The sequence below is a fragment of the Nesoenas mayeri genome, assembly GCF_963082525.1.
Source record: "Nesoenas mayeri genome assembly, chromosome: 2".
Classification (NCBI taxonomy): domain Eukaryota; kingdom Metazoa; phylum Chordata; class Aves; order Columbiformes; family Columbidae; genus Nesoenas; species Nesoenas mayeri.
In genome coordinates, this window is record NC_137543.1 from 47,106,011 (window position 1) to 47,131,205 (window position 25,195).

Consider the following 25,195-nt stretch of genomic DNA (forward strand, 5'->3'; position numbering starts at 1 on the left):
TCCCAGTCCTCATTCTATCTTAAAGCTTTCATTTGCAATAGGAAAGTCAGTGTTTTCACCAGGGTAGCTATCTTAAAACTGAATGAAGAATAATAACAAAAAAATACAGTAGAGTTCTTTATTTTAAGATTGCATAAAATCACAAAAATACTCCATTAAAAATTCAGAAAAAAGTTCACTCCCTCTAACTGGATGAAAAAGTGGTTACCACTTAAAACTTCATGCTTGCTTAAAAGTAAATACATGTACTTTAAAAATGAAGTTTAGAAGATAAATAACCAACAGATCCAAGCAAGCAAGTAGTTTGATTTGCCTGGAAGCACTCCTCCACCTATGTAATGGCCTGTCCGTCAAGATGCACCCTGTTCATCAAAGCCACAGTTCCTACTTTCTAAGCTTTAATACGCTTATCACTCAAATCAAATACACTGAAAGCACTTCTAGTCAAAGGCAAAAATATAAGTGGAAAACACAACATTGCAGCTGCAGGAAAACTCCAAGAGAGATGGAGACAACCAGAAAGCTTTGTAGGTGCATGAGCTTTGCAGACACATATGGGCAGCTTGCTGATAAACATGGTACAAATACCTAATCCAAAATACTTCTTTATACTCTGACAAAACATAAGGAGTGTATGGCAATTTTTCTCTATAAAATTAACTTCTAAATGTTTCAAATTGCATACTAATAAATATTTACATATGCATATATACATGGTGCCAAACAGTGCAGTACTGTCTTCTGCTTTTTACCACATACATTTCATGGAAAGTAAAGTAATTCTAAGTGTTGCACAACTACAGGCAGTTTTCTCTTGTCTTGTCAGAGCTAAGGAAAGCTGCCATTATACAGCACCACATAGGCCACCTGAGCTCTGGTCCTGGAGCCAGCAGAACCTCACACGCACAGACACAAACACACAGGTAGACACACACATATCAGACTGTACTTCTATGCTTTTATCTGTGAGTTCACAGACGGAATTAAAATCACTCAGTTAATTGCACTTGCAAATCAGATCCTACGGATGTCAGAGGGCTGTAAACTCTGCTTGCAAAGCCACTGACTAAATCTTTGGCTCTGAAGCTAAGGTCAGTTTTGGCTGTTTCTCATACATCACTAAAGGACAAATTAGGACCCAGTGAAAAATCTATGTGATGTAAATGCTTACTTGTCCAAGTCAGCCTAGACCCACACCAAGTAATGGAATTTTTACATCAAGGTACCAAAAAAATTGCATTTCTCACTTTTTTCGCTACTTGCTCTCTTTAACCCCTGTGCTAATATGTAAGTACTGATTGCTTAAGGTACAAATGTTGATAACCCAAAGTTATGATATCCCTCCAGGATCCCTGAGGATGCACAGGCTTTGATGGCTTGGCCTTCTCAGGCAGGAGAGATTTCTTATCAATTCACCAAGGTGCAGAGATCTGCAGCTGTGGCTCAGGAAGAGCTGCCCTGGCGCAGAAAGTAATAGATGACAAACATGCAATGAGACACTGGTGCCTCTTAGGGGTGAATTCAGTACCATATATGCTAACCAGCAGTTCAGAAAAACTAACTTGTGCTTTGTGTGCTACTATCCATCAGTACAGGTTTAGATTTTTTTTCTGCTTTCCTATAATTATGCAGCTGTGGTTATGTGGTATTATTACACTAACCAAATAATAAAAAGCAATTACAAAAATAGAAAACAAAGAAAAAATATATTTCCTACATCTTTCCACTTCAAAAGCATCGCTGCCAATGTTGCATAATAACAGCAGATTTACTTACTAGCTTCTTGGTCACAATCCTTATTTATACAAACTACTGCAAGCAAGTCCATGTCATTCTGAAAGCTCCAGCAAACCCAGGTCTCAAGAAAAAGCCCAAGGTGAGATACATGCTGGCACAAGGGTGCTGGATACTGCCGTCCCTGCCAGAGGCCAGACTACGAGCGAGTGTACTGCACCGTGCTGTACTTGGTGACCCTGGAAGACTTGCTTAGTGTGCCACTGGCAGGAGGTGGCCCTTCAGTGTTGGAGCCCACCTGGTTACGCAGGGAGTCTGTGATCAATATGTGCTCTTGGCTTCCCCAGCCAGCACCTGCCGCCTGTTCAGCTCCGCTCTGCGTCCCTGAGGCTGTCACCACCACGCTGCGACACTCTGCTGAAGCGGGGAAGCTGAGCGAGCTCTGCTGTGCAGCGGGCACAAGCACCCTCTCCCGTTCCCTCACCACGACGTACTGGGAGTCAGGGAGATCCTGACCCAACCGGGCTCCTGACCCGGCGCCCTCTGTCTTCACCATCCTCTCTGTAAACACCAGATTACTCCCATGTGGCAAATCAGGGATTTCCACTATACCCTGCAAGCTCGACGCGGGTGCCAGCACTCTCTCTGTCACCACTACGTTCTCGTTAAACTTTGGGTCTAGAAAGACAGTGGCTGAGCGGGCAGGAGCCCCCGCAGAGTAGGATGTTTCTGTCATGGTGAAATTGGTCTCTGCATGGGCAGTGGGAAGAGGCCGGACCTCATGTTGCCCAGAGTGGGATGCAAAGGTTGTTTCCGTGACCACCTCCTTGGACATGGTGTCTTCTCCTGTGCCGCTGCCCGTGGGCTGGAAGGACCTGCCTGAGGCAAAGGCTTGTTCGGAGCTGGAAGCATTTTGCTGATCTAAGAACCGTGACTTTGTGTCACTAAGACCAAAACCTGATTCATTCCTGGAGCCACCATCCTTCATGTCGATGTGTCTGCCTATGCATATTTCTGCTAGAGTCTTAAATTTGTCTCCTAAATCATCAAGGAAATGGTCATCAAGATCACCATCAATAAAGCTGCAGCAACCGATGGAGCCGTGGGGCGAGCCTGACTCTCCCTGGGAATAAACCAGGAGACAGTCGTTTGCAGCTTGAGTCTCGTCTTCATCCGCAAAAGAAACAGCTTTCTACAGACAGAAAACAAAAACAAGCAAAAACTCATTAACTTCAGCTCTAGACTTAATAAATTTGAAAATCAGTAATGCTTGGTCAAAAAGGTTAAAATAAGAAAATTTAATGGAACCCAGAGAAACTGTCAACCAAGCAGTGGCAGTACCTAAAAGGGCTTTTGTTCTTTATTTTGAAGTTAGTCTGAACTTGACAGTACACTTGATGAAAAGAAACATTTGAGATTAAATTGAAAACCTTGGGAACTATTACCACATGCTGCTATTCCTACCTGGAATTTTGCCATTTGTGACACTGCTCCATCTTCACAAAAGAGATATTGCTTTTATTTTGCTTCAGTGAATGGACTTCACCTCTAACTAGGTGTTTGTGGGAGAGTGCCAAAACCATGCGTATGAGTATCCTAACATTTAAACACAGATTTAATGAGTACATGCTGACATGTCATTACTTGCCATGGCCCTTTTCACTAGCATAGCCTGCAGGATCACACCCATGGAGCCCAACAGGAGAAAAATCCCAAAGTTAAATGGCTTGATAAGTATGGGAACGTAGTCCAGCATATAAATGTTTAGGCTCTGTGCAGGCCACTTTGCAACTAGGAGTGCTCACAGGTTCTGACTGTAGTGCCCACGGGGCCAGCTCCGTCTGAAAGCAGTGTCTGCAATGGAGGTGCTGCTGGTGATAGCACAAACACCAGTGTACATGCTTGCAGCAGCTCCCATTCCAGGGAGTTAAGACAGCCAAACCCTCTAGGCCTGCTGAACCAGCTTTACTTAATGCGGTTGCTGGCTTGTGCACAGAACCACTTTTCTGCCACATCTGAAGTTCTGCAGTGCATATTAGCTCAGGCATCTGTGTAACGTGGTATATATCCAGACGCAAATTGACTCTGTATGTTTAACTACATTCGATCCTGGAAGGAGGTACATTACCTGAGATGCTTCTACAAAAATCAGCATACATCTGGAACTATTTTGTTTGGTAATTTGTCTTTTTTCCTTTCTTTCCTGTAATCTGAGATATTTTAGCCTTACAAAAATTGTAAAGGTTATTCTAGTATGACCTTTATGAAGCCCTCCTGAAGGACTTCAGCAGGCAGCTATGCTTAAAGTTTGTCTTAATGTTAGGAAGCACGAAGAGTGGAAGGAAAGCAGAATTGCTGCTGTTGCATCTGTTCACCCAGCAGACCAGTAGCCAGAGCACTCAGGAGACACAAAAGTGTTTTAAACTCAAATCCTTCCCTGGCCTGAGGTGGTACTAGTAAAGCTGCACAGCTCCTTCCCTGATGAACTGCATTATCATCCAGCTACAGAGTGTGAAGATGTTTTATTTGTAAAGGTGATGGACAACTCATACATTCCCTGGCATATGGAAGTGAAACTTTTACTATAAGGAACTCACCAGCCTGAGGACTAACAATTTGCATTATGCAAACAGGAATAACTGCAAGGAGCAGGAATAGCCTGTTGGTCAATGGTTTAGTCACCCAGATAAAAAAGTCAGAAAGGAGAATGCAACCTGTGCCTCATACGCTTCTGATGAATGGCCCTTCACTCAGGCTGCTGGGCAAAGAGACAAGTCCAACACCCTTACTTCATCAGCTACTTTGAAAATGCAGACCCACCCTCTACCGTTTGACATCTACAGCTTATCTTTCAAAAACCTGAAACCTGTTCCATTATAAAGTTTGTAGCTGTGACTCATGATGAGTCACAGGTGCGTCCCTATAGGCCAGCTTAATGTGCTTAATCCCTGAGATTTATATCACATAGTCTTTCTAATGGCTTCTTTCTGGGCAAGGGGCTCCTTGGTCATTGCTGAATATTCTGGATCCCATTCCAATGTACCTCCCTTGTAAAAAGGGTCTTGCTGTGGGACACCTTGTAAGCACCTAGTGCTAGAAGACTGAGCATTGTCCCACAGGTGAGTTGAACCCAAAAATTCTTAATGCTCCCAACTTCACATGCACACAACATTGATCACTGTATCAGGACTGTTTATATACCCATATCTACTCATCTGTGCTTGTAATAACATGAACAGCATTTCACAGCACCAAGTGTAAGTATCAAAATATTGTTATTCTCAGGTCATATGCTTACATCAGTGAAGTAGTCTCTCAAAAATTCTTCATTCATGGCTCCTGCCGCTCCCACCGCGACTCCTCCTCCAGCCAGCACTGTCTTGCCTTCAATACCTGTCATGCCTTCAGTCCCTCCGGCTGCCATGGCTCCATACTCAGCACCAGAAAGGAGATGCCTTTGCTCTTCCCATATTTCCTTGGTGCCAGTGACGTGCTGCTGTCTTACATGAGAGGTAGAGCTGCCTCCTCCTGTTGCAGTTTCCTCTGTGCTCATTCCTGCTGCTGCCGCCGCTGCTGTTACTGCTCCGCCGGTCGCTGCTACCGCGCTCTCCAGTCCAGCGGGTGGAATAAGGCTTAGCACCGGCTACATAAATAACAAATTAGGATATGACATGAAAGCCGCACAGCCTAGCACATGGAACTCACCAAACCAGCAGCGGGGCTGGGTGGGACCTGGGAGGGTGCAACCTTATGACTTGTTTGAATTCGCACTTATACATGTTGCTGCAAAGAGTAAAGGGCCTCCTGAAATAGAGTGCAGCTTCCACAACTGTGTTCCCAAGGAGGATCATAGAAATGTTTCTATAGATAATTTTAGTGAAACTCAAAAGGGTTGGGAGTAAAAGTGGGAAACTGAAAAAAAAAAAGACTTGCAAAACTCCAGGGAACTCAGCTTTTTGAAGACAGACTCTGCCCAGTTTTCCTCAGACACAAAGTGGGGGAGTATGCACTGCCTGCTGCCTCTATGGTGCTTTTTTTCTCCTTTTCTAGCAGTTTGGCCTCCCTGTTAATTGTCTTTCACCAAGAATTTGGTGTAAGCATTGGCCTGAAATTAAGTCTTTTACCTTACTTCTGTTTCTTTGTTACAGTGCAAAAGCATGCCAGTGTCATGCCCTTTTTTTGAAAACTGGGTTTTGTAGCATAACAAGAAAGGGCAAACTTCTTTTGGCATTCACTGTTCCCTTTGCAGATTTGCACTTTTTTCTGCCTTTTTTTTTTTTAAAGAATTTACTCTGTTTAAGAAGCCAAATACACAGGGAAGTCAGTTAAAATGCAACCTGAAACTTTAAACTAGAAGCTAAGCTTTATAGCCCATTCTTTTGCTCCTTTACCATGCTCCCAAAGGGGCACAGAACATTCCAGGCTTGCAAATGCAAATGCTTCACGCTTTACAACATCAATACTTTTCCCACACTCCTATCTCTTGCTCAGATATCATCAACATTTGCTTGATTGCTTTCCCTCGACTTTGGGATTCAAACACTGTGGCTGGTGTTCCTAGGGCTGCTGGTGGAATTAATCTTCCATGTATCCTTCCCTGAGCCTCACCGGGTTAATTTTAATTAATGTTCATGTGTCGTTAAAATCTGCTGTACAGTCCTGAAACACCAGCCCATAATGTGGAGGAGAAGCCAAGTATCAAAGTGAACGCTTGGATTGAAACAAAAGAGAAATGCTATTAGGGATACATGCCTTCTCCTGGGGAGCTGCCCCTTCGCTGTTCCACTGACGCAACATCTCTTCGCTGCAGTCAGGTATCGCAGCAAATCCCTTCGCTCCCGAACCACAGGGACACAGCAGCAGTAACAGTGGAATAACTATGGGGAAATAGAAGTTTGCCATTAACTATGTGATTAGGGTTCAACCATGCTAAAAGAAGCCAGAACTGCAGTTTGGTCAGCTCTCATACCAAAACATATCTTTAGTGAGCTAGTAATCAGAATGAGGTCTCATAAAAAATGAAGACACGTTCCCAAATATTCAAGGTATTTCCTAGAAACATATGCCAAGATGGTTTCCTAGAGAGTAAACGAATAATTAACCTGTCAGGGCTTCAATCCTGCAGATGACCACACATGAATATAGCTATACTTCTATCAAAGATCTCATATACCAAAACCAAGCCCTAAATATCACATGTACAACCTCAGCACTTATAACTCCTCCCGTTCTTTTACTACTAGATAATGACATGGTGTCATGCAAATTTCACCTCACCACTCCTGTGACACATCTAGAGCGTTGCCTGGGACCTCAAAACAATCCAGTTTCAGTAGCAGAGCATATTTGTGGGGCATGAACTTTGTTTTGCCATAGCTAGACTGCTATCAGTACAAGCAATTAAATATTGCCATTTTAAACACAGCACTGGTGCACATGGCCATTCCCTGACAACAAACATTTTTCTCTTATTTTCAAGCATCTATTTTGTCTTACCAAAGAACAACACACACGGTGCTCAGAACAAGGCCCCAGAGCTGGGTCTGCAGTGAGGGAGAAGAGAGTGGAGAGGGTGCTAAGGTTTGACTAGGAAGAATTAGGGTTCATATGGGGAGGTGTGGGAAACCCTGAAAGGATTCCTTACGATTCTTCACCTGTTATCTACAGTGCTATAAACAAATATTAAAGTTGTATATATTAAAATGCACAGCTTGAAATCCTTTGAGGGATAAACGTTGATGTTACCAAAATTAGTCGGGGATTTGCCAGGACTTCACACAGATCAGGAGTTTATACAGACTATATCAACATGACAAAACCTGGCAGCTGGACTGTTTCTTCCCTGATGCCTTGCAGGCCATATTTACAGTGCTTCTGAGATAACGTGAAACAATTACTTACGCAGCAAAAGTAAAAATGCCAAGACGATCAGCGCAATCGCTCCTGGTCCCAGACCTACTAGCGGAGTGCCACTAATTTTGTCTTTGCATCCGCCGCCATCCGTACACTTACAAACATTCAGCTGCAGAGATTGTGCTTTAGCACAGCTCAGCCCTTGGAAATCTTTTACTAGAATGGGAACTTCAGTTGTGCCTGTCTTCAGTTCTTGTGGCATCAGCTGTATGCTTGTGCCTGAGGCAGAAAAGGAAGGGAGAAAAAGACAAACAAGAAATGAGTTGAGAGAAAGTTGACTCCTATAAACTAAGGGTAATAAAACCTTCACAGCCCCCCAACAAGCCCCTTCCAGTTAAGTCCAGCTAATGCAATGGAATTAAGTTTAATTAGCTGCTGCTAGAGCATATGTGTTCCTATTTTTATTGAATAATTTGTGCTGGTAACAAAGCAGTCATGCTCACTTCCAGTCTCAGGTAATTGCGAAGAGTTTCACCTCAGCAGAGACGCATCATGGAAGACAGCCCAGCTGCCAATGTAGTGTTAACCTTCACATCATCCAGACAGCCAAAGGCTGAATTAATAAAAAAAACACCTTCAGTCTTTAGGAGATTAATATGTTATAGGCCACAGGCAGAGACGAGGGAGCCAGCATACCACCTGGTCCTGTGGCTGTGTCATGTCAGGGACACAACTAGACAAGAGATGCCAAGATGATGTTTCCAGTCAGGGAAGAGCTGCGACCCCTACAATTACTGCTAGTCTGGCTGCAAGAGGGGTGAGGGAAGATAAGGTCCTAAACCTAAACATTAGGGTGACCCTGCTGATCGCTTTGCAGTGTTATGCTGTAGGATCAATAGAGGACAGAATAATGAATCTGGGAAGAAGAAGTGTTTTCTGGTGCCTTCAATTCTACCTGAAGCACTTCCTTCAGGCATTTCCTTGGCATATATGAATGGAAACATAAGAAGAAAATGTAAATCTCATTTTGAGATACTCATTAAAATTACTTGTGATTTATGACTTGTTCCTACTATGCTAGACAATCTTAGATTACATTGTATTTCCCCTTTTCAAGATATACTATGCAGACAGGCTGATTTGTTAAGTCAGAGCAACTGCAATCAGTATCACCATATCCCCCAAGCTGTTTTAACAAAAAGCATCCTCATTCACTGCATGTTTTTTGTAGGAAGATGAGAATGGCTCAATTCCAGCATTACCCATTAAATCCTGGTCACCACATATGGGTCATCAAGCTAGGTGAAGATGGTCCAGATGATGGAAGGTGACAGGCCCCAGAAGACATGACTGTGCTTTTATATCCATTAGCAGAATGTGAGTGATGTGTCTTCATACCTGACTCCATATACATGGGCTTTTTTCCAGGCTGGATCAGCCAAACTGTCAGTTTTACTGGAATTAACAAATTAAAACACTTGGACTCCAAAGAACTGAAAGTAATTAAAATTATATTTTCTTACCATTTCTGGTTGCAATTATCCAGTTTTTTGCTGTTCCTTCTGGCTCATCAATGACGGTAAAGGTGAAGGGATCACTGTATGGGTAACCATCCAAATCATGAGCTGTAACGTCAACTGATTTTGCATCTGAACACACAGTCTGTATGGGGTTCACAAGAACTGGGCAGTTATCATTCTCATCTTTAATTTGAATAACGACTGTGCCTGTGATTGTTTTCGTAGGAGCAGCTAAGATTTAAAAATATGAAAAATTAAATTAATTTGAAAACTGAAAAACTTGCATATTTAAATTAAAAAAAAAAATATTTCCAAAACACAAACATTGCTAAAATAAGTTGAAAGAGCTCTCCCTGGAGCTTATGGGAGCAATATTTCATTCCTAATGTTAATAAACATATTGATAAAGTTCTCCTGAAAGCAAGTTGTTTTTACTATTTTAATCTAAGAAAAAAGCATGTCCTGTGTATAGTTGCATAGTAACATGCAGATTGTAAAAGGAGAATTCTAATTAGATACACAAGAAGTTCAGGGAGTCTTTCTTGCTTGATATTCAAGAAAATTTAGGACTCTGAAGTCTATTGATTAGCATACCTGCCATTTCCACCTTGACAAGGGATGTTCCTATCAGACTAGGTCTGCAAAACTTTTACAAAAAGTTCACCTCCGTCTAGTCAAAGAAGAGAAAGGGGCACCTTAGGAACCCATTCAAAGCTTCATCCTGTTTTAATGAGTTGCACATGTCTCTCCTCCAAATACAGAGCCTACAGGAAACTGTACTATGTGCCTCACTTTTAGGCAGTTAAAGATAGGAAGGTTAAACCAACTTCAGTTGTAGAAAGGCAAATTAAACCCTAAGCAAACCAATCAGTGTGAAAACAAAATCCTCTCAACTTACCAGTAGTTACTCCCAACATGGTGAATGTGTAGGTACCATTTACTACGTAAGATGATTCATAATCAAGATTTTGGGCAAGTTGGATTTCACCTGTCTGTGAGTTTATTGTGATCCAGTTTGCTATGTCGCTTCCTTTCAAGTATCTGATTGAAATTGCAGATAAAGATGTACACATTTATAATGAGGAAAACAACCATCAGCAGAAAAAGCAGCTTCACAGTATGTTTACTCTTCGTTTAAAGCAGAGCCCACATCCCTAGGTCTGTGGTTTGACTCTCCTGCCACTGGAACCGGTTTCAACCATAAACCTAAGATTATAAACCTACCCTGAGAGCTGAAACCTGCTTTGCCCTTTAGAGCCAGGATTTAGGTGTGGAGGCATTATAAAAAGTAGACCCAAGAAGTGAAACCGGAGCAAGAGCAGGAGCTGTGCTGCTGGCCATTGTCCTCCTTCCCTCCATTCCCACTCCCAGCAGAAGCTGAGCAGCCAGCACCCAGGAAAGATGGTATTACAGGTGTAGGGGAGAGGGGTCCACCGCTGGGTATTGACCTCTGCTGGTCTGTACCACTTGCAAAAGCCACAGTGGTGATTCAATGTTTTAGATGAAGAGCTGCAATTCAAGATCTAAACACACAGCCACAGGCTTATCTATTTCACACCCCTTCTGTCCGATCACTAGATGTTTCTGTGTATTTCTTCCTAATATTTCTGCAAGTGATGAAGTCAGACGAGTAAATCTACTCTCAAAAGCAGACAATCATGACAAGCAGTGTGCAAGCACGGGCAACTTCAGCACAAACACTTATGTCTCACCATATAAACAAAACAAGTAGGATTTTCACATCAGCTATTTCCTGCATAATGGAATAATGAAGATGAAGATAACAACATTGTTTTAGGTGTGAATTATGCATAGTAGAAAACTATTGTCTCTAAAATTATTTCAGTTCATTATACACATTTTTACAGTAAGATGTGATTTCTGACATACTCAGTTATGATGATTATAAAAAGATTCTTACTTAATGTCAACTGCTGCTTTTCCCATGTCTTCGTCATAGGCTTGATATTGTCCAATAATCTGCCATATCTCCAGTTTCTCACTTGCTTCAATAATTTTTGTGCCACCAGGGAAGAGAGGGCCTTCCCGCACATTAATCACACTAACTCTGATTGGAATTGTTTGTGCTTTATAACTGTATTTAATTGACTTATGGAACTCTGCTTTGTTTGTAACAACAATGCCCAAGCTTAGGCTTTGCATTTTTTCATAATCCAGTTCCTAAAGCAATTAAAAAAACAAAAAAACAACAAAAAAAACCACTCAGAATTTGACAGAATCTGTTGTCCAAATAACATTAATACATTTAATATTTAAATAACACTATTTAAATAATACTATTTAAATAACACTGTAGCATCCTTATTGTCTAAATAAGGATGCTACAGTGCAAACAAGAACCGTTGGTTAACATGTTAGTTTCAATACCTCAATACGTAATGCTTCAATTCTTTAGAATTACAAAAGGAACATTACTCTTCTTATTTTTAATGGATTGCATGATAGGTATGCCTTTATATTATTGAATTTAAACTAATACAAGGCAGGTGCAATGAGTCCAACCCACACATTCTGTCTTTACATTCAAGAATCAGTGCTCAATATTACTTGGCTCTTCCATTTTATTTTATTTTTTTTAACCAATTAATTTACTTAATAATGCTTTTACTTTTTTGTTACAATTATCAGTTTTCAGATAAGGAAACCAGAGTAGAAAAAAAAAAAAAAAGAGAAAAGGTACTTAGGACACTATGAATCTTCAATTTTTGTGGACTAAAGAGAAATGCCAATTTATGGAAAATATTTTCATAATTTCAATTTACGGAAATACATAAAATAAGTGTGTGGACCACTGCTCATGAAGTAGATGTTGTCTGCAACATTATCTGTGGCCAGGGTAAATAAAGAAATTTAAACTGAGACCAGCAAGGACAGCAAAAACATTGGAAAGATTACGGCATATGTGTTAGCACTGTCACCCAATGATAAGGAAAGCTGGGAACTTCTGCCCCACTAGGTATATTTGAGATCACACAGAATGTAAATGGTAAACTTGGACAAAATTATTATTTTGCACGGAATTATTGACTACACCAACAAAGAACATGGCAAAGGAGGAGTGTTCACCATGTAAATTTAAAGTTTACCTACTGACTGAATATAAATAATTTGTATGTCAGCTTAAAGGGAATAAATTATTCTAATATTTAAAGAAGACTCTCTAAAGAATACACTAACCTTCACAAGAGTCAAAATTCCTTCATTTGTTTTTTTATCTGTTACTATATGAAAAAAGCCACCTTCGTTACCAGAAACAAACGAAAAGTTTGCCAGCCAGTTATCAGAGAACTCTTCATCTTTGTCAAATACTTTTATCCGCAAAATTTCCACATTTGCTCTGTTTTCTTCAATGCTTGCTTCAAACTGCAATCAAAAAACACACTTCTTAAAAAGATGTCATGATTTACCTCATTTCACCAGTGCAAGAAAGTGTGCACAACCTCATATTAAGCAACAGGATACTGGCAGGTGTAGGAATGTGACAAATATTGTCAGAAATGTACTTACTGCACGACTTTCAACCACAGGCACATTGTCATTGACATCCAAAATCTTGATTTCTAAGGAACATGTTGCAGCATTCCCACCTGGTTCACCACCACGGTCTTTTGCTTCCACCACCAAAGAATAGCTACTATGTGCCTGCCACAATAAGAAAAAAGTGTTTAAAACAAGCTAAAAACTTTTCCTTTGCTGTGTTCCATCTATTACATTTTGGTAAACCCCCTTGTGGCCAACTATAGCTTCTCTCTATAGTGAATCTCACACACAACCACCTTGACAGGCTCTGCTGGAGTAGAACTGAGGATTTGAAAAGGATTTGGGACTTTTCCACCTCCCCCACAAAAAGCTAAACTGTCCTTGCATGGCAAAATAAAAAATAATTAAAAAATAAAAAAAAAAATCAGTGGCCAAAACCAGGGACAGGACCAGCAATACCTGCATGTCAGCACAGGGCTAAAGGCAGAGATGTTGCTCTCATCTGCAAAGCTAACAGCCAGATCACCATCTGCTGGCCAGTGAAAATTCATGCAAGCGCAGGTGAAGTTGCTGATACTATGTGGCTTTCAATGGTGTTCCACTGCAGCGTTCATCCTATCTCTTTGCACCATGATTTGCACAGAAGGCTACAAAAATCTAGATGTAGGCAGCAGCTCTGCAGATGGTGATCTAGGTTGTCTTTGCCATGTGCTTTCCAGCACAGAGAAACGACCCCTTGTTTCATTAACTGCTGCCCTGGCTGCGTGGGAGAGAGAAATGAACAGCCAAGGGGCTGGTGTTGTGCTAGAGAGGTGACAGGGGAAATACAACCTTGCTCCTGTCACCCCCCCTCTTTCCCCAACCCCTGAAAAACATGCACCAGCCAGACAAAGCTTCATTCCTAAGGGAGGTGAAGGAAGTTAAGAGGAGGCCCAGCTCTCCAAGCTGGCAGGCGGAGCTGTAGGTGATAAAACAGGTATCAGAAGATCGCTTTTAATAGACAAAAAACGGGAGGTTGTTTTCGTTTTTTACCTCTCTGTCAAGGTTTATTGTTGCCACTCGAACCTCACCAGTATCCTTATTCATACTGAATGCAGCGCTAGGGCTTTGGGAAATGATTCTGTAGGCAATTTTGGAATTTAGGTTATTTGGTTCATCTGCATCTGTTGCATTTATCCTCATTACAATGGTACCTGGAAAAAAAACAAAATGTAGTATGTTTACACTGATATCTACTGCCAAGTAATTTTACAGTAATTCAACAGATTTGGGGACTGTTGTCAGATGCACCACACAATTTTCTGATGCTCATGACTTTATTTAATGAATAGACCTGAAGAAGCATTCCTAAAATCCAAATAATACATGTTAAACATATATCTTCTAGCAAACAAAAAGACTGTATCACCATGTCTGTAACTCACAGAAATCAATGCACTAGAATTACACAACAGGTTGAATTCTCACAAAAATTCCATCAGAAAACTGTAGATACCATATAGAGAAGAAAGAAACAGTTTTTGCACAATTTTGCTGCATTTCCCAACAGCTTCACTCAAAATACATGGTGGTCCCCATGGCACAACCCCCTTACAACTCATGGTGCAGGATTTTGTCCTCTGGGAAAGGGTGTACCACAGGGTCCAGTGCCCGAGTTTGAATATTAGTTGGGATTCAGGTAAAGAAGCAATTACCATATGGCCACTACTGACCTGAAAGAGAGCTAATGGAATTCAATCTCACCCAAGCGGATGGTCAGTAATTTGTTGCTTCAGATTACTGTGACATTGAAAGGGACACAATGTCAGGTATTTATTAGGTTGTTTTACTCCAGCTTTTCTTATCTTCTGGGAAATAACCTGTTGCTCTTATGTTTACTGACATCAATAGGAAAACTGCCACTAAGTCATTCTTTGAGGGTTAGGTCACAGCCATATGCACTTAACAGTGAAGTACCTCTCCAGCCCACAGGCGAAAGGGGGCTTTTCATGAGCATGGTGGAGGCTGCTCCCGAATAGGCTGGGATTATGAGACCAGACGGCAAACTGCATTTCCCCTGCAATTCCTGCTGAGGGACTCTGGCCTCTGGATTTGTGGTAACTTCAACACCAAACCAAAGATGTTATAAGAGGAAGTATTGCTGTCTTGTTGCCTTTATGTGGACACTTTCCCATCATCATGCCACACAGTTTACCCCTGAATAAAAACTTTCATTCAGACACGGATAACCTGGCTTATGCAAGCAAGAAAATGCATCCTTGCTACTGCAGATACACTGCTGCAAAGAGTATATTCATTTGTGCCCTTGCATGGATTGGGAAAAGCTAAAAGAACAAAAAAATTCTAAAAATAATGTTACCTGTTTCACTTAATTCTTCAATTGAACCAACAAAAACTTCATGTGAAAACACTGGAAAATTGTCATTTATATCCACAATTTTAATGGGGAGGTCTATTGGTTCTTCCAGTTTTGCTCCATTCCTATCTAGAGCATGACCTCTGAGCTGAAATAATACAGACAGAAACAATAAGTAAATAGAATGAGCGGCAGTGAAATATATAAAAATACATATGCAAAATAGAAATATATAATACATATAACTAAATGTAAGCATTAATTAAGCATATATTATATGCTTATAAATACAAGCATGCATACACACACAAATATCCAGAAACTTTAAAACTAATTTAAGCAAACACATCTGAACAAAATAAATTAAAAATGGATAGGTGGGCACCTATAAGAAAAAACTAACTATTCAACTTACAAGCAGGATCGGAGTCTTTTCCCTGTCAACCTTTCCTGTTATGTTCAGGTCTCCAGTCTTGCCATCGATAACAAATAATCCAAAAGGGGGTTCTGTTACTCCTTGACCAGATATAGTGTAAGTCACCACTATTCCTGAAGCTTCAAGATCAGAATGTATCTAGCAGGAGTATAACAGATTAAATACTGTTCAGTAAATAAAACCGCATTAAAAAATGCAAATAAAATACTTTTGTAATGAACAAACAAATATAAATATTAAGCACATATTTTCCTGCACTCCTTTGCGTGTCGAGATGTTGAGACAAATGCAGGAAGAGTTACAAGTTCCATCTGAAGATCTTGTGCAGGGTGATGAGGAACATGACAGGCAGCACAATAGCTGGGAACTGTAGAGTGAAGAGGTCTCTGGGAGAAGAAAATTTGGTCTGTTTGGACAACAAGAGTGGGATAGGATACAAGTGCAAGTAAAGCCTGGAAAAGCCCTGTGATAAGGTGAAACTCTGAAGTGAGGGAAGAAGGAAACCGGCTGATCAAATGGATGGTGGCAAATAAAATGAGAAAGACCAAGAAAACAAAAACAAAACCAAACAAAACCTCTGGAACAATGAGTTAAGCAGAGGAGACTGAAGTTACTTGAGTAAAGCCTGAAAATAAAATACAACAATTTTTTAAGGGACATTAGACACAAGCTAGCAAGTGTGGCCAGGACTGAAGAAGTGAGAGGGTGGAGGAGGAAAGGTCAGAACTGGAGAGGAACAGGTTGAAGAGGCTGCAGATACTAGAGGTTATATATACCCTTCCTCTGCCATCAGCAAACACCTGAAACATCTGGAAAAGCACATGCGTCTTGTGCCAGCATCACTATCAAGGTGCAGCCCAAGCAGAGGGTAACAGCCTGCCACCATCTGCAGTTACATTATATGCTGAAGTGACAAGTGTGGTGAATTCAGGTTTCAACACTGGTGCTGAAGCAAATGCATATTACTCTTGTACAAAGAACAACACCTTGTTTATGTTTAGTCTATTTCCTAAAAAAATTAGGCATACATAATCATGCCCCATGTACACTCTTCTGCCCAAACACCACCAATGGTTTTGGGACCCACTTGCCAACTTCAACCACAATTGAGTAGGGGTGATGGAGTGAAAAAACTCAAAAGATATTGCGTTTCCAAAAGTTTTATGAAAACTGGTGGCTGGGAAAATATAAGACTGAGTCAAACCAGGCTGCAAGAGCAACTCATCTGCTGAAGGAGGGAAACAGAAGGAAATGTGCCGATCTTCAACTGACATTCAACAGTCCTTTCAAATTCAAGAAATATTTGTGCGTGTGCCTGGGGCAGCCACACCCTTATTTTACATTTTAATCTCTATTTTTATGTGTATTCTGTATTTATCTCTTTTCTGGGCTTACTCTAGCAATTGGGTTCTTGTAGGAATTGTCTTCCTCTTCCCGTATGAAAGCTGGAGGGACTGTCCATTCTCGCTTCTGTCTGACTAGGCTGTTGGGGTGAGACAACATGCCATTCCTGCCATTTTGATCATAAACCTGTGAAAAAACAAGGTTGAATGTTAACATTACATTGAGTCACTTCAGATGAATACTTTATTGCTGCTGTAGCCCACACTTCTGGATAGCTTTTACTCTTTCAAGACCCAGTAACTTCAAAATCACGGAGCAACACTAGCCTTCCAAGCCACAATCTAAGAGCTACCTATTCTTCAAATTGTTTGAAGAGGAAAACAACACTAGTCTTTTCATCAAGACAGAATTAGGTAAGACAGGCTTTAAATACATTAGCAAGCCTCCATGACCAGGGGTTGGCAAAAAAGCACCTGTTCTGGAAGATTTAAGTGCTTGTCATAAGATTTGGGAAGAGGTTTGGCACTAAGGCTATTTTAAACCACCATTTCTGCCTTATTAACTTGTTAGGCATCCCACCAATACTGCCTCATACTCAGCCTTCTCTCTGAACCAGAGTACGTGAAAAAGCAGGCCAACCAACAGCTATCAAACCCATACACTGTCTCTGCTATCCTTGTTCAGCTACCCCTCACTCTCAATCTGCATGACACCCTTTGTCCTTCTGTCCAGCTTAGTCTCTGCAGTGTCTGTTGGCTCCTAGATTAACAACCAGAAATGTTTCCACAACTAACACCTTCCATAAAATAATAGTTGATTTCATTTACAGAGAGTTTAAAAAGAGAGTTCTACAAATTTAATATTTTAGGGGAGGTTTCTCAAAGTTGAACTCCACTCACTTTGATGGATGTGGGCATCTATTCACTTACATTTTGGCTTTCAAGTTATTATTCATTACATTTTATTCATTTATTTATTCATTATACAACTTTCACATTGCAGAAAATGGTAAAAATCAAGATATTTATCAACTGAAGTAAAGCAGGCCTTTGACACTTGCTCTTTGCTCAGAGAACCCTTCTTCAGACACAGATAAAGAAAAGCAGTTTTCCATTATTTCCTACCTTCACATAGAGTCCATTTCCATAATTCAAACAGATCTGTAATGAAAGTTATGATAATAATGATTAATTTTACATCACTTTAGCAGTACTAAAACTTAATTGACATAGCCTACCTCATAAGAACAACAAAACCATAAGGAAGAAGACATCTGACCTCTTTCAATTAATATTTACTATTTACTCATAAGAACTTCTGAAAAATGTACCAATAACCATTTACATTAAAAACACGCTATAATTAAATAATTATGAAGTTTTTCATTTTTCTCCAGGAGGAAACAGATAATAAGCAATTAATTATTCAATATATTCATCAATGATTGGGACGAGGGAATAGAGTGTACTGTCAGCAAGTTTGCTGATGACATGAAGCTGGGAGGAGTGGCTGACACGCCAGAAGGCTGTGCTGCCATCCAGCGAGACCTGGACAGGCTGGAGAGTTGGGTGGGGAAAAATTTAATGAAATATAACAAGGGCAAGTGTAGAGTCTTGCATTTGGGCAGGAACAACCCCAGGTTTCAGTATAAGTTGGGGAATGACCTATTAGAGAGCAACGTAGGATAAAGGGACCTGGGGATCCTGGTGGACAGCAGGATGACCATGAGCCAGCACTGTGCCCTTGTGGCCAGGAAGGCCAATGGCATCCTGGGGTGTATTAGAAGAGGGGTGGTTAGCAGATCAAGAGAGGTTCTCCTGCCCCTCTACTCTGCCATTGTGAGACCACACCTGGAATATTGTGTCCAGTTCTGGGCCCCTCAGTTCAAAGACAGGGAACTGCTGGAGAGAGTCCAGCGCACGGCAACAAAGATGATAAAGGGAGTGGAGGACCTCCCTTATGAGGAAAGGCTGAGGGAGCTGGGGCTCTTTAGCTTGGAGAAGAGGAGACTGAGGGGTGACCTTATTAATGTTTACAAATATATAAAGGGTGAGTGTCACAAGGATGGAGCCAGGCTCTTCTTGGTGACAACCAATGGTAGGACAAGGGGTAATGGGTACAAACTGGAACACAGGAGGTTCCACTTAAATTTGAGAAGAAACTTCTTCTCAGTGTTCTCAGAACACTGGAACAGGCTGCCCAGGGACGTTGTGGAGTCTCCTGCTCTGGAGACATTCAAAACCTGCCTGGACACCTTCCTGTGTAACCTCATCTGGGTGTTCCTGCTCTGGCAGGGGGATTAGACTAGATGATCTTTCGAGGTCCCTTCCAATCCCGAACATTCTGTGATTCTGCAATACCGGGAAACAGATAATAGGCAATTCACCTTTTTGTTTTGTTTTGTTTTTTATAAAGGCAAACCTTATATACATTATATACATTTTAACAACAATTTTCTAGTGCCAAATAATGCTTCAGTATTCCAAAACTATGTGAAAGTGCCATGGAAGTAAATGCTGGTTGCCAGCAGCACCCTGGAGAAGCTCCCTCTTCTGGGAAAATCATAGATTAGACAGGCTGCGGTCGGTTACCAACCACATAAGTGAATAATACAGGTTGGATAACATTTAAAAGCAAGAACTAATCAAAACATCCGCTGAAGTGTACATGATAGAAGCAGCTCTCTACTTAGTGTCTTGCAGGGAGGATAAATGTCATTTATACATCCCTTTCTTAAACGACACAGAGACACGTGCATACCAGCAAGCAAATCATGCTCCGACAAAACCTTATGTGCCAACATCCAGTATTGGGACTGTCCATCTCCTCATGCACCAGGATGGCCCAGGACAGCTATGCATGTCCCTGAACACCATGCTAGATGGAAGGAACTGGAGACATCAGCAAAATTACCAGAGTCCCTGTTGCTTACATCCACTCTCTGCGTAACAAAGACTATGCAAGTAACAAAACTCTTCAAACAGTGCATAAATGTAGGCATTGGGAAACAGTAACAAGAAGAAGTAGGTTATTATAAACATGTGAAACCAATAAATAGAGCTTTTGAGCTTTGTATAAGCAGAGAAGAGAACACTTCTATTGTTTTCAGAACTACTATATCGACCTACATTTTGCATCTTTGGTGGGGTTTTTTTAATGCTAATGCCTAAAGAAAAGCAGGCACAGAAAAGGTGATTTTCCAGCAAAATATGTCAGGGAGTATTTCTTAATATTCTTTTTGACTGGTTTCCAGACTGTTGACTGGGTTCTCCCTGTCTATCCCTCTGACTCAGCCCTGATTGCCGTATTGATGACAGCTTTTTTTTTCTTAAGATGTTATCTCTTTCCCACACAATGCAGCAATGCAGAGGATGGTGTTGAGCAATGTAGCAGGCTGCTGTTTCGACTTGCACAACAAAACTGTTTCTCCAATAGCAGTTTTCCCAATGTACACATTCTGAACACAAAAATCAGCAAGCAATTAAGTTCCCTAAGAGATATGTGTTGTGAGGGCTACAAGATACTACACCTGAGACCAAGTTGTTTTCATTAATATTCTTAATATTATTTGGTTTTATTAGTTATATGGATTTTTAAAAATTATTTTTATGATTAATGAAATTTTACCAGCAGGAGTGAGAGAAGAATTCTGGTTTATAATCAAGGTTTTCCAACAGAAGCTACAACAATTTCGGAAGGTGAATAGTTGTCAAGATGTCATTGTGAACATCCTTGTTTGTTCTTACTGGCAAACTGACGGGAAAAGTGTTTCCATCTCAACAGTCAATGAAGACAAGAGGCTTAAGGTAAGAAGTTTCCTTGTATTGGAAACCTGAGAACCAAAGTATAAACAGAAGCGCCGGAAGTTCAAGAATACGCAGGTCGTCCATTGAGATACATATCAAGAAAATCCCATTAGTCTTTATAAAGAGAAAGTCTTCCATTAAGATAAGTAAAAATCGATTTGTTTGCTTAGTAGAGAAGCAGCCTCAAAACATTGTTTTACTGCTAAGACAGTAAAAAATACTTCTGCTCTTGAACTTTTCAATCTCCAGTCTGCGGGTAATCTCATAGAGGACTTCTAAGATATCTACAAAAGGTGTTTAAGAATGGCAATTTTATTTACAAGGTGCATAAGTACATGTGGAACTAGTATATAAAGGGATCCTTCATTTCTATCGAAAATTTTTAAATGTTCTAAAATTTTGAAGAAGGGGTAAAGAACTTTTCAATGACTTTTTCTTCAAGGAAAAGTAAAAAGTCACATATCCAACAGGTCCTGAATTCTGATTTTTTTTTTAATATCCTTCTTTTAAATGGCTTAGAGGGAGTAGGAAAGCCCTGTCTGTCATTTGATGTGGATTGTAGCCTTGGCACAAAAGAGACATTTACTGATGACAGAGGCGAGAAGGCATTGTCAGAAGAAAACTGGATTGTTACAGAAAATGAAGCGGAAAGCCTGAGGCCCGAAGTAATAGAACTAGAATGAAATACTACAGGAAAGCAGCAGGAGTAGGTGAGAGGACAGGGGAAAGAACGGAGTGATTGCCATGTATAGGGAGCGCAAGGCTGTTCTTGCCCAAATCCATATTCATGTATAGTCAGGAAGTGACTAAAGGACAGGTTTTGAACACGCAGCTTAATTTTATAACGTAAAGATCCAGACTGAGCAAGCAAGAAGGTATGTGTCCGTATTAGCTACATTATGAAACAGTAAGTCCTAGAAATGTGGTCTTTCACGTACGCTGTGTGTTGGGAGATTTGGATCTCGTACCTCTTGTGAGTCAGTCTGGTGTTGAAGAGGACGAGCAAGTGGAGATCTTCCATACTTAGAGAAGCAGGCTGAAGAGAACATCCAAATTATCTACTAGCCCATCTCCTGGCCCTGGGGCAAGACTGCACTAACACTACACTAAGTGCTTCCTGGCAACTGTTCAACCTGTTCATAAAAACAAGTGAAGAAGGTCCCCCAGCCTTACTAGCTAACCTAAGGTGATGCCTAGCTAATCTTACGAATGGAAAAGTTTTTGTTAATTTTTATTCTAATTTTATTATTCTAATTTTTAGCTCTTTGAAAGTTGTTCATATTGCTGTTTGGATAAGATTCAGTTCTAGTTTAAGGCACACAAATTTGCATGTCTAAATGAACACTCAGTGCCTCAACTTCTGTTATACTCAACAGAAATACAGCCCATACAGACAAGGACATCAGAGTGCAATTCAACTCACTCCAAAACCAGCTCACATCTGCTATTTCTCTCTGGACTCCGCTGCCTGTAGCTATGTCTACTTTGTAAGCCCAACACAAGAGGATTTGTTGGGCAAAGCAGTTGCTGCTGAGAACCCACCACTACACAACCCATGTTTTGTGGTTGTTACCTCAGACTAGAATTAACCTGGTCACACAGACCGAACACCCACAAGCAGACGGATGCATGTCCCAACATAGTTTCACCCAGGAGGGATCAGATTCACACAGTCTGGAGATTTGCTTCGAAAGCACAGTTTGATCCAACCAAATAGGTGCACTCTGCATCCACTGCACCTCCATTTACCATAACAGAAACTCAAACACCTATACTGAGATGTCTTACTCTTAAACCAAATCTCCCTCTTTGCCATGTTGACAATCCTGTTAACAATTCACTTTTATTCTTGATTATCCTTCATGTATCTGGAAACTTACGCATCTTACCCACTTTCTTTTCTCAGTTCTTAGATCTTGAATCACACTTCAAGAATCATAAAACAGAATTTCCTGAATTTAGATTGCCTTTTTTGCTTTCTTCTAGTCTCCCCTGGGTGGATCCACTTTATTCTAAAGTCCGGCATCCAAAATTACATACCACTTTAGTTCAATAGGATGGATAAAACATTAGATCTCATGTATTTCTCACACGCTTTCATATCTCACCATAGCACTGGTTCCCCCCCCCTTCCCTTTTTTGAAACAATATTAAGTTGTTGAACCAATGCACAGACGCTTGTAAATATTTTTACCATGTTTCAACATGTTACTGACAATAGAAGCTAGGCTTTTTTGAATTATCTCACCCTTGCTCTTTCTAAAACTAAGCATCATAGTATGTTTTCTCTCTTTTTTTTTTTCCTCTCAATTATATATAAATTTAATTAGTTTATATGAATTTTGAAAAATAATTGCTACTGGCTCTAACATTACAATAATGATCTAATGTATTCCGGACCAAATTTCATCATATCCAGCATAAGTCTAACATCCCAAATATCAAGGAAGTACAATCAGAGAAAAAATAAGTTTTGCCACTCGCATAGTAAGATTTATCTGTCAACTCTTCTTTCACTCAAAGGTAGGAAGTGTTCTAAGGTTTTCTCTCTTGAAGACATCATGTCCACCCTTTTCAGAAATGACTAGGAAACCTCCCAGTCTGATAATCCTCAACAGCTGTGCCCTCCCGGCAAGCCCATGGCTCTGGGTGTGTGTCCTGGATACGCGCCAAGCCAAGACCAGCCCTAAGGGTTCACTACTGTTCAGCATGCCTGGACCTTCTGGGAAAAGGGTCAGAGGCAGAGATGTGGGGAAAGCTGCTGTGACCTCTGCAAGGTACCTGGGGGTGAGGATACAGGGGTAGACCGCACCAGCAGGGAGGGAGAACAGATGACCATGCGATACTTCCAAGAAAAACAGGGAGAGGAAAAACATATAGTTCTTGACACTTCTAAGGGAGAAGATGCTATGGGAAGACAATACTGGCTTTGTTTTTCAGTAGTTTCTTAAGGTTTTGAAGTTATCAGTGCCATTTTTGCATGCCACAGGATATAAATGACCCTAATCTGATGCTCTCAAAGAAGCAACTAGACTTTCCACCACATGAATGGCTTTGTCCAGATAAGAGAAAAAAACCCAAACCAAGCAAGCAGCCAAAAAAGGCACAACACAGCAGTGCCCCTCTCTCTGTCATGGAGGCTACTGCCACACTTTTCTGACAAAAAAATAAGACAGCTTTATTTGCTCTAATATTCCATTTAGCAATGAGGCATTTAGGCACCAAACTGAGTTTACTCTTATGTACTGTACCCTGACCCATCTTTAGCTGAGACTAAAGATGACAAGGGGTGAGAAAAATAATTTTGCTCTTCAAGCAAAACCAACAGCATCCTGAGTCACTGCAAGCCCACCAAAACCAACAAGGGTGTGGCTTCAGGTGTTAGAGAAAGAATTGGTGAAAACTTTTGTACAAGTAGAATTCCTCATGTTTCCCACTGCTCTTCTGGGCAAAATGAAGATAAAACATTTTTGAAACAAACTGTAACTCCCAGCTTGCTGCAAAGAAGTCAACTGTTTGCTGGATGACTTGTGGCCAACCAGAAGTCTACATTAAAGTTACCAGGCAACAGGCCTCCACCTAACAAATCTGACTTTGCAAGATCTCGAGCTCAGGGAGCAAAGTCCCAGTCTCCAGCACCTGCCAGTCTGACCCTGCATCAAGCCGTTCCTGAACGCTGCCCAGCTCCCAGGCAGCTCCCTGGCACAGTTCATGGCCTGGCCTCCACCCTCGCCTTTGTCTGAGCAGCGGCGGACCAACTTCCGCAGGCATTTTGCCAGCCTGGAAAGGTGAGGAGCTAAAGAACAATGCCACAGATATGGAGGAGAGCTTCCTGTGCCACAGCTAGAAACACCAATTAAAAAAAAAACCCTAGGCATTTTGGTCTCGAATTTGTTATGAAATAGTCCTTGCTTTTAGCCTGAAAAGGTATTTAATAGGATGGAATGTCTAAAGGTTGATGGCTAAAAAAAAGAGTGAAGGCAGGTAAGGAGAAAACTTGAAGTGTCTTGGCTTGTTAAGTATTTGGTATCATTTCTCTAAGGCAACAAAGACTTCAATTAAATCATACTTTATGATGCATTTTCCTTCCTGGTACTATTCCTTCCAAAAGGTAATGCACTTTATTAATACAGATAATATGTTGAACATGAAGTCGGCAATAATGTGAACTCTTCACTGGGTTTCTGTACCTCCTGGCGTCTCAAAAAACCCCACCCATTCGAGATACCGTTCTTATCTACCTAAGGCTTTTCTACCTTTACCTGCTGTCGGCTTAGCAAACTGCTATCCAAAGAAAGGAGAAAGCCCATTCCCAGCCACAAGCAGCCGGCGGCGAGGGGCTGCCAAGCCCGGAGGGGAAGAGCTCTCCCCTGCGGCCGCACACGAGTCCCCGTGGCGCGGGGGCCAAGTGCTGCCGTCCCCGGACCCCGCGGGGCGCACTTGCCCCCCCACTGCCGCACAGCTCCGCGCAACGCCGCGCAACGACTCCGCAGCCTGCCCGCGGCATAGCAGCGCCTTCCCCCTCCCCGGTACCAGGGGCGCCCCGTCGGGGCCCGTACTCACCAGCAGCGCCAGCAGCCGCACCGGTGCGGCGGGGCCCCGCGACATGGCCGCTGTCTCCTTCGCGCTTTGCTCGGGACGGGGT

At 41.4% G+C, this 25,195-nt stretch overlaps 1 protein-coding gene across 1 annotated transcript; it reads right to left on the bottom strand.

Moving 5' to 3' along the window:
• Positions 1-1,933: 1,933 nt before the first annotated feature.
• LOC308037519 (desmoglein-2-like) lies at positions 1,934-25,158 on the bottom strand (the record flags this gene model as incomplete). Its single annotated transcript, XM_080339346.1, has 15 exons — positions 1,934-2,926; positions 5,033-5,377; positions 6,487-6,611; positions 7,636-7,866; positions 9,111-9,338; positions 10,006-10,148; positions 11,029-11,288; positions 12,306-12,491; positions 12,636-12,770; positions 13,641-13,801; positions 14,968-15,112; positions 15,380-15,538; positions 16,796-16,930; positions 17,869-17,904; positions 25,114-25,158. 15 exons carry the CDS (start codon positions 25,156-25,158, stop codon positions 1,934-1,936), a joined length of 3,327 nt encoding a protein of 1,108 aa, XP_080195472.1.
• Between the last annotated feature and the right edge of the window lie 37 nt (positions 25,159-25,195).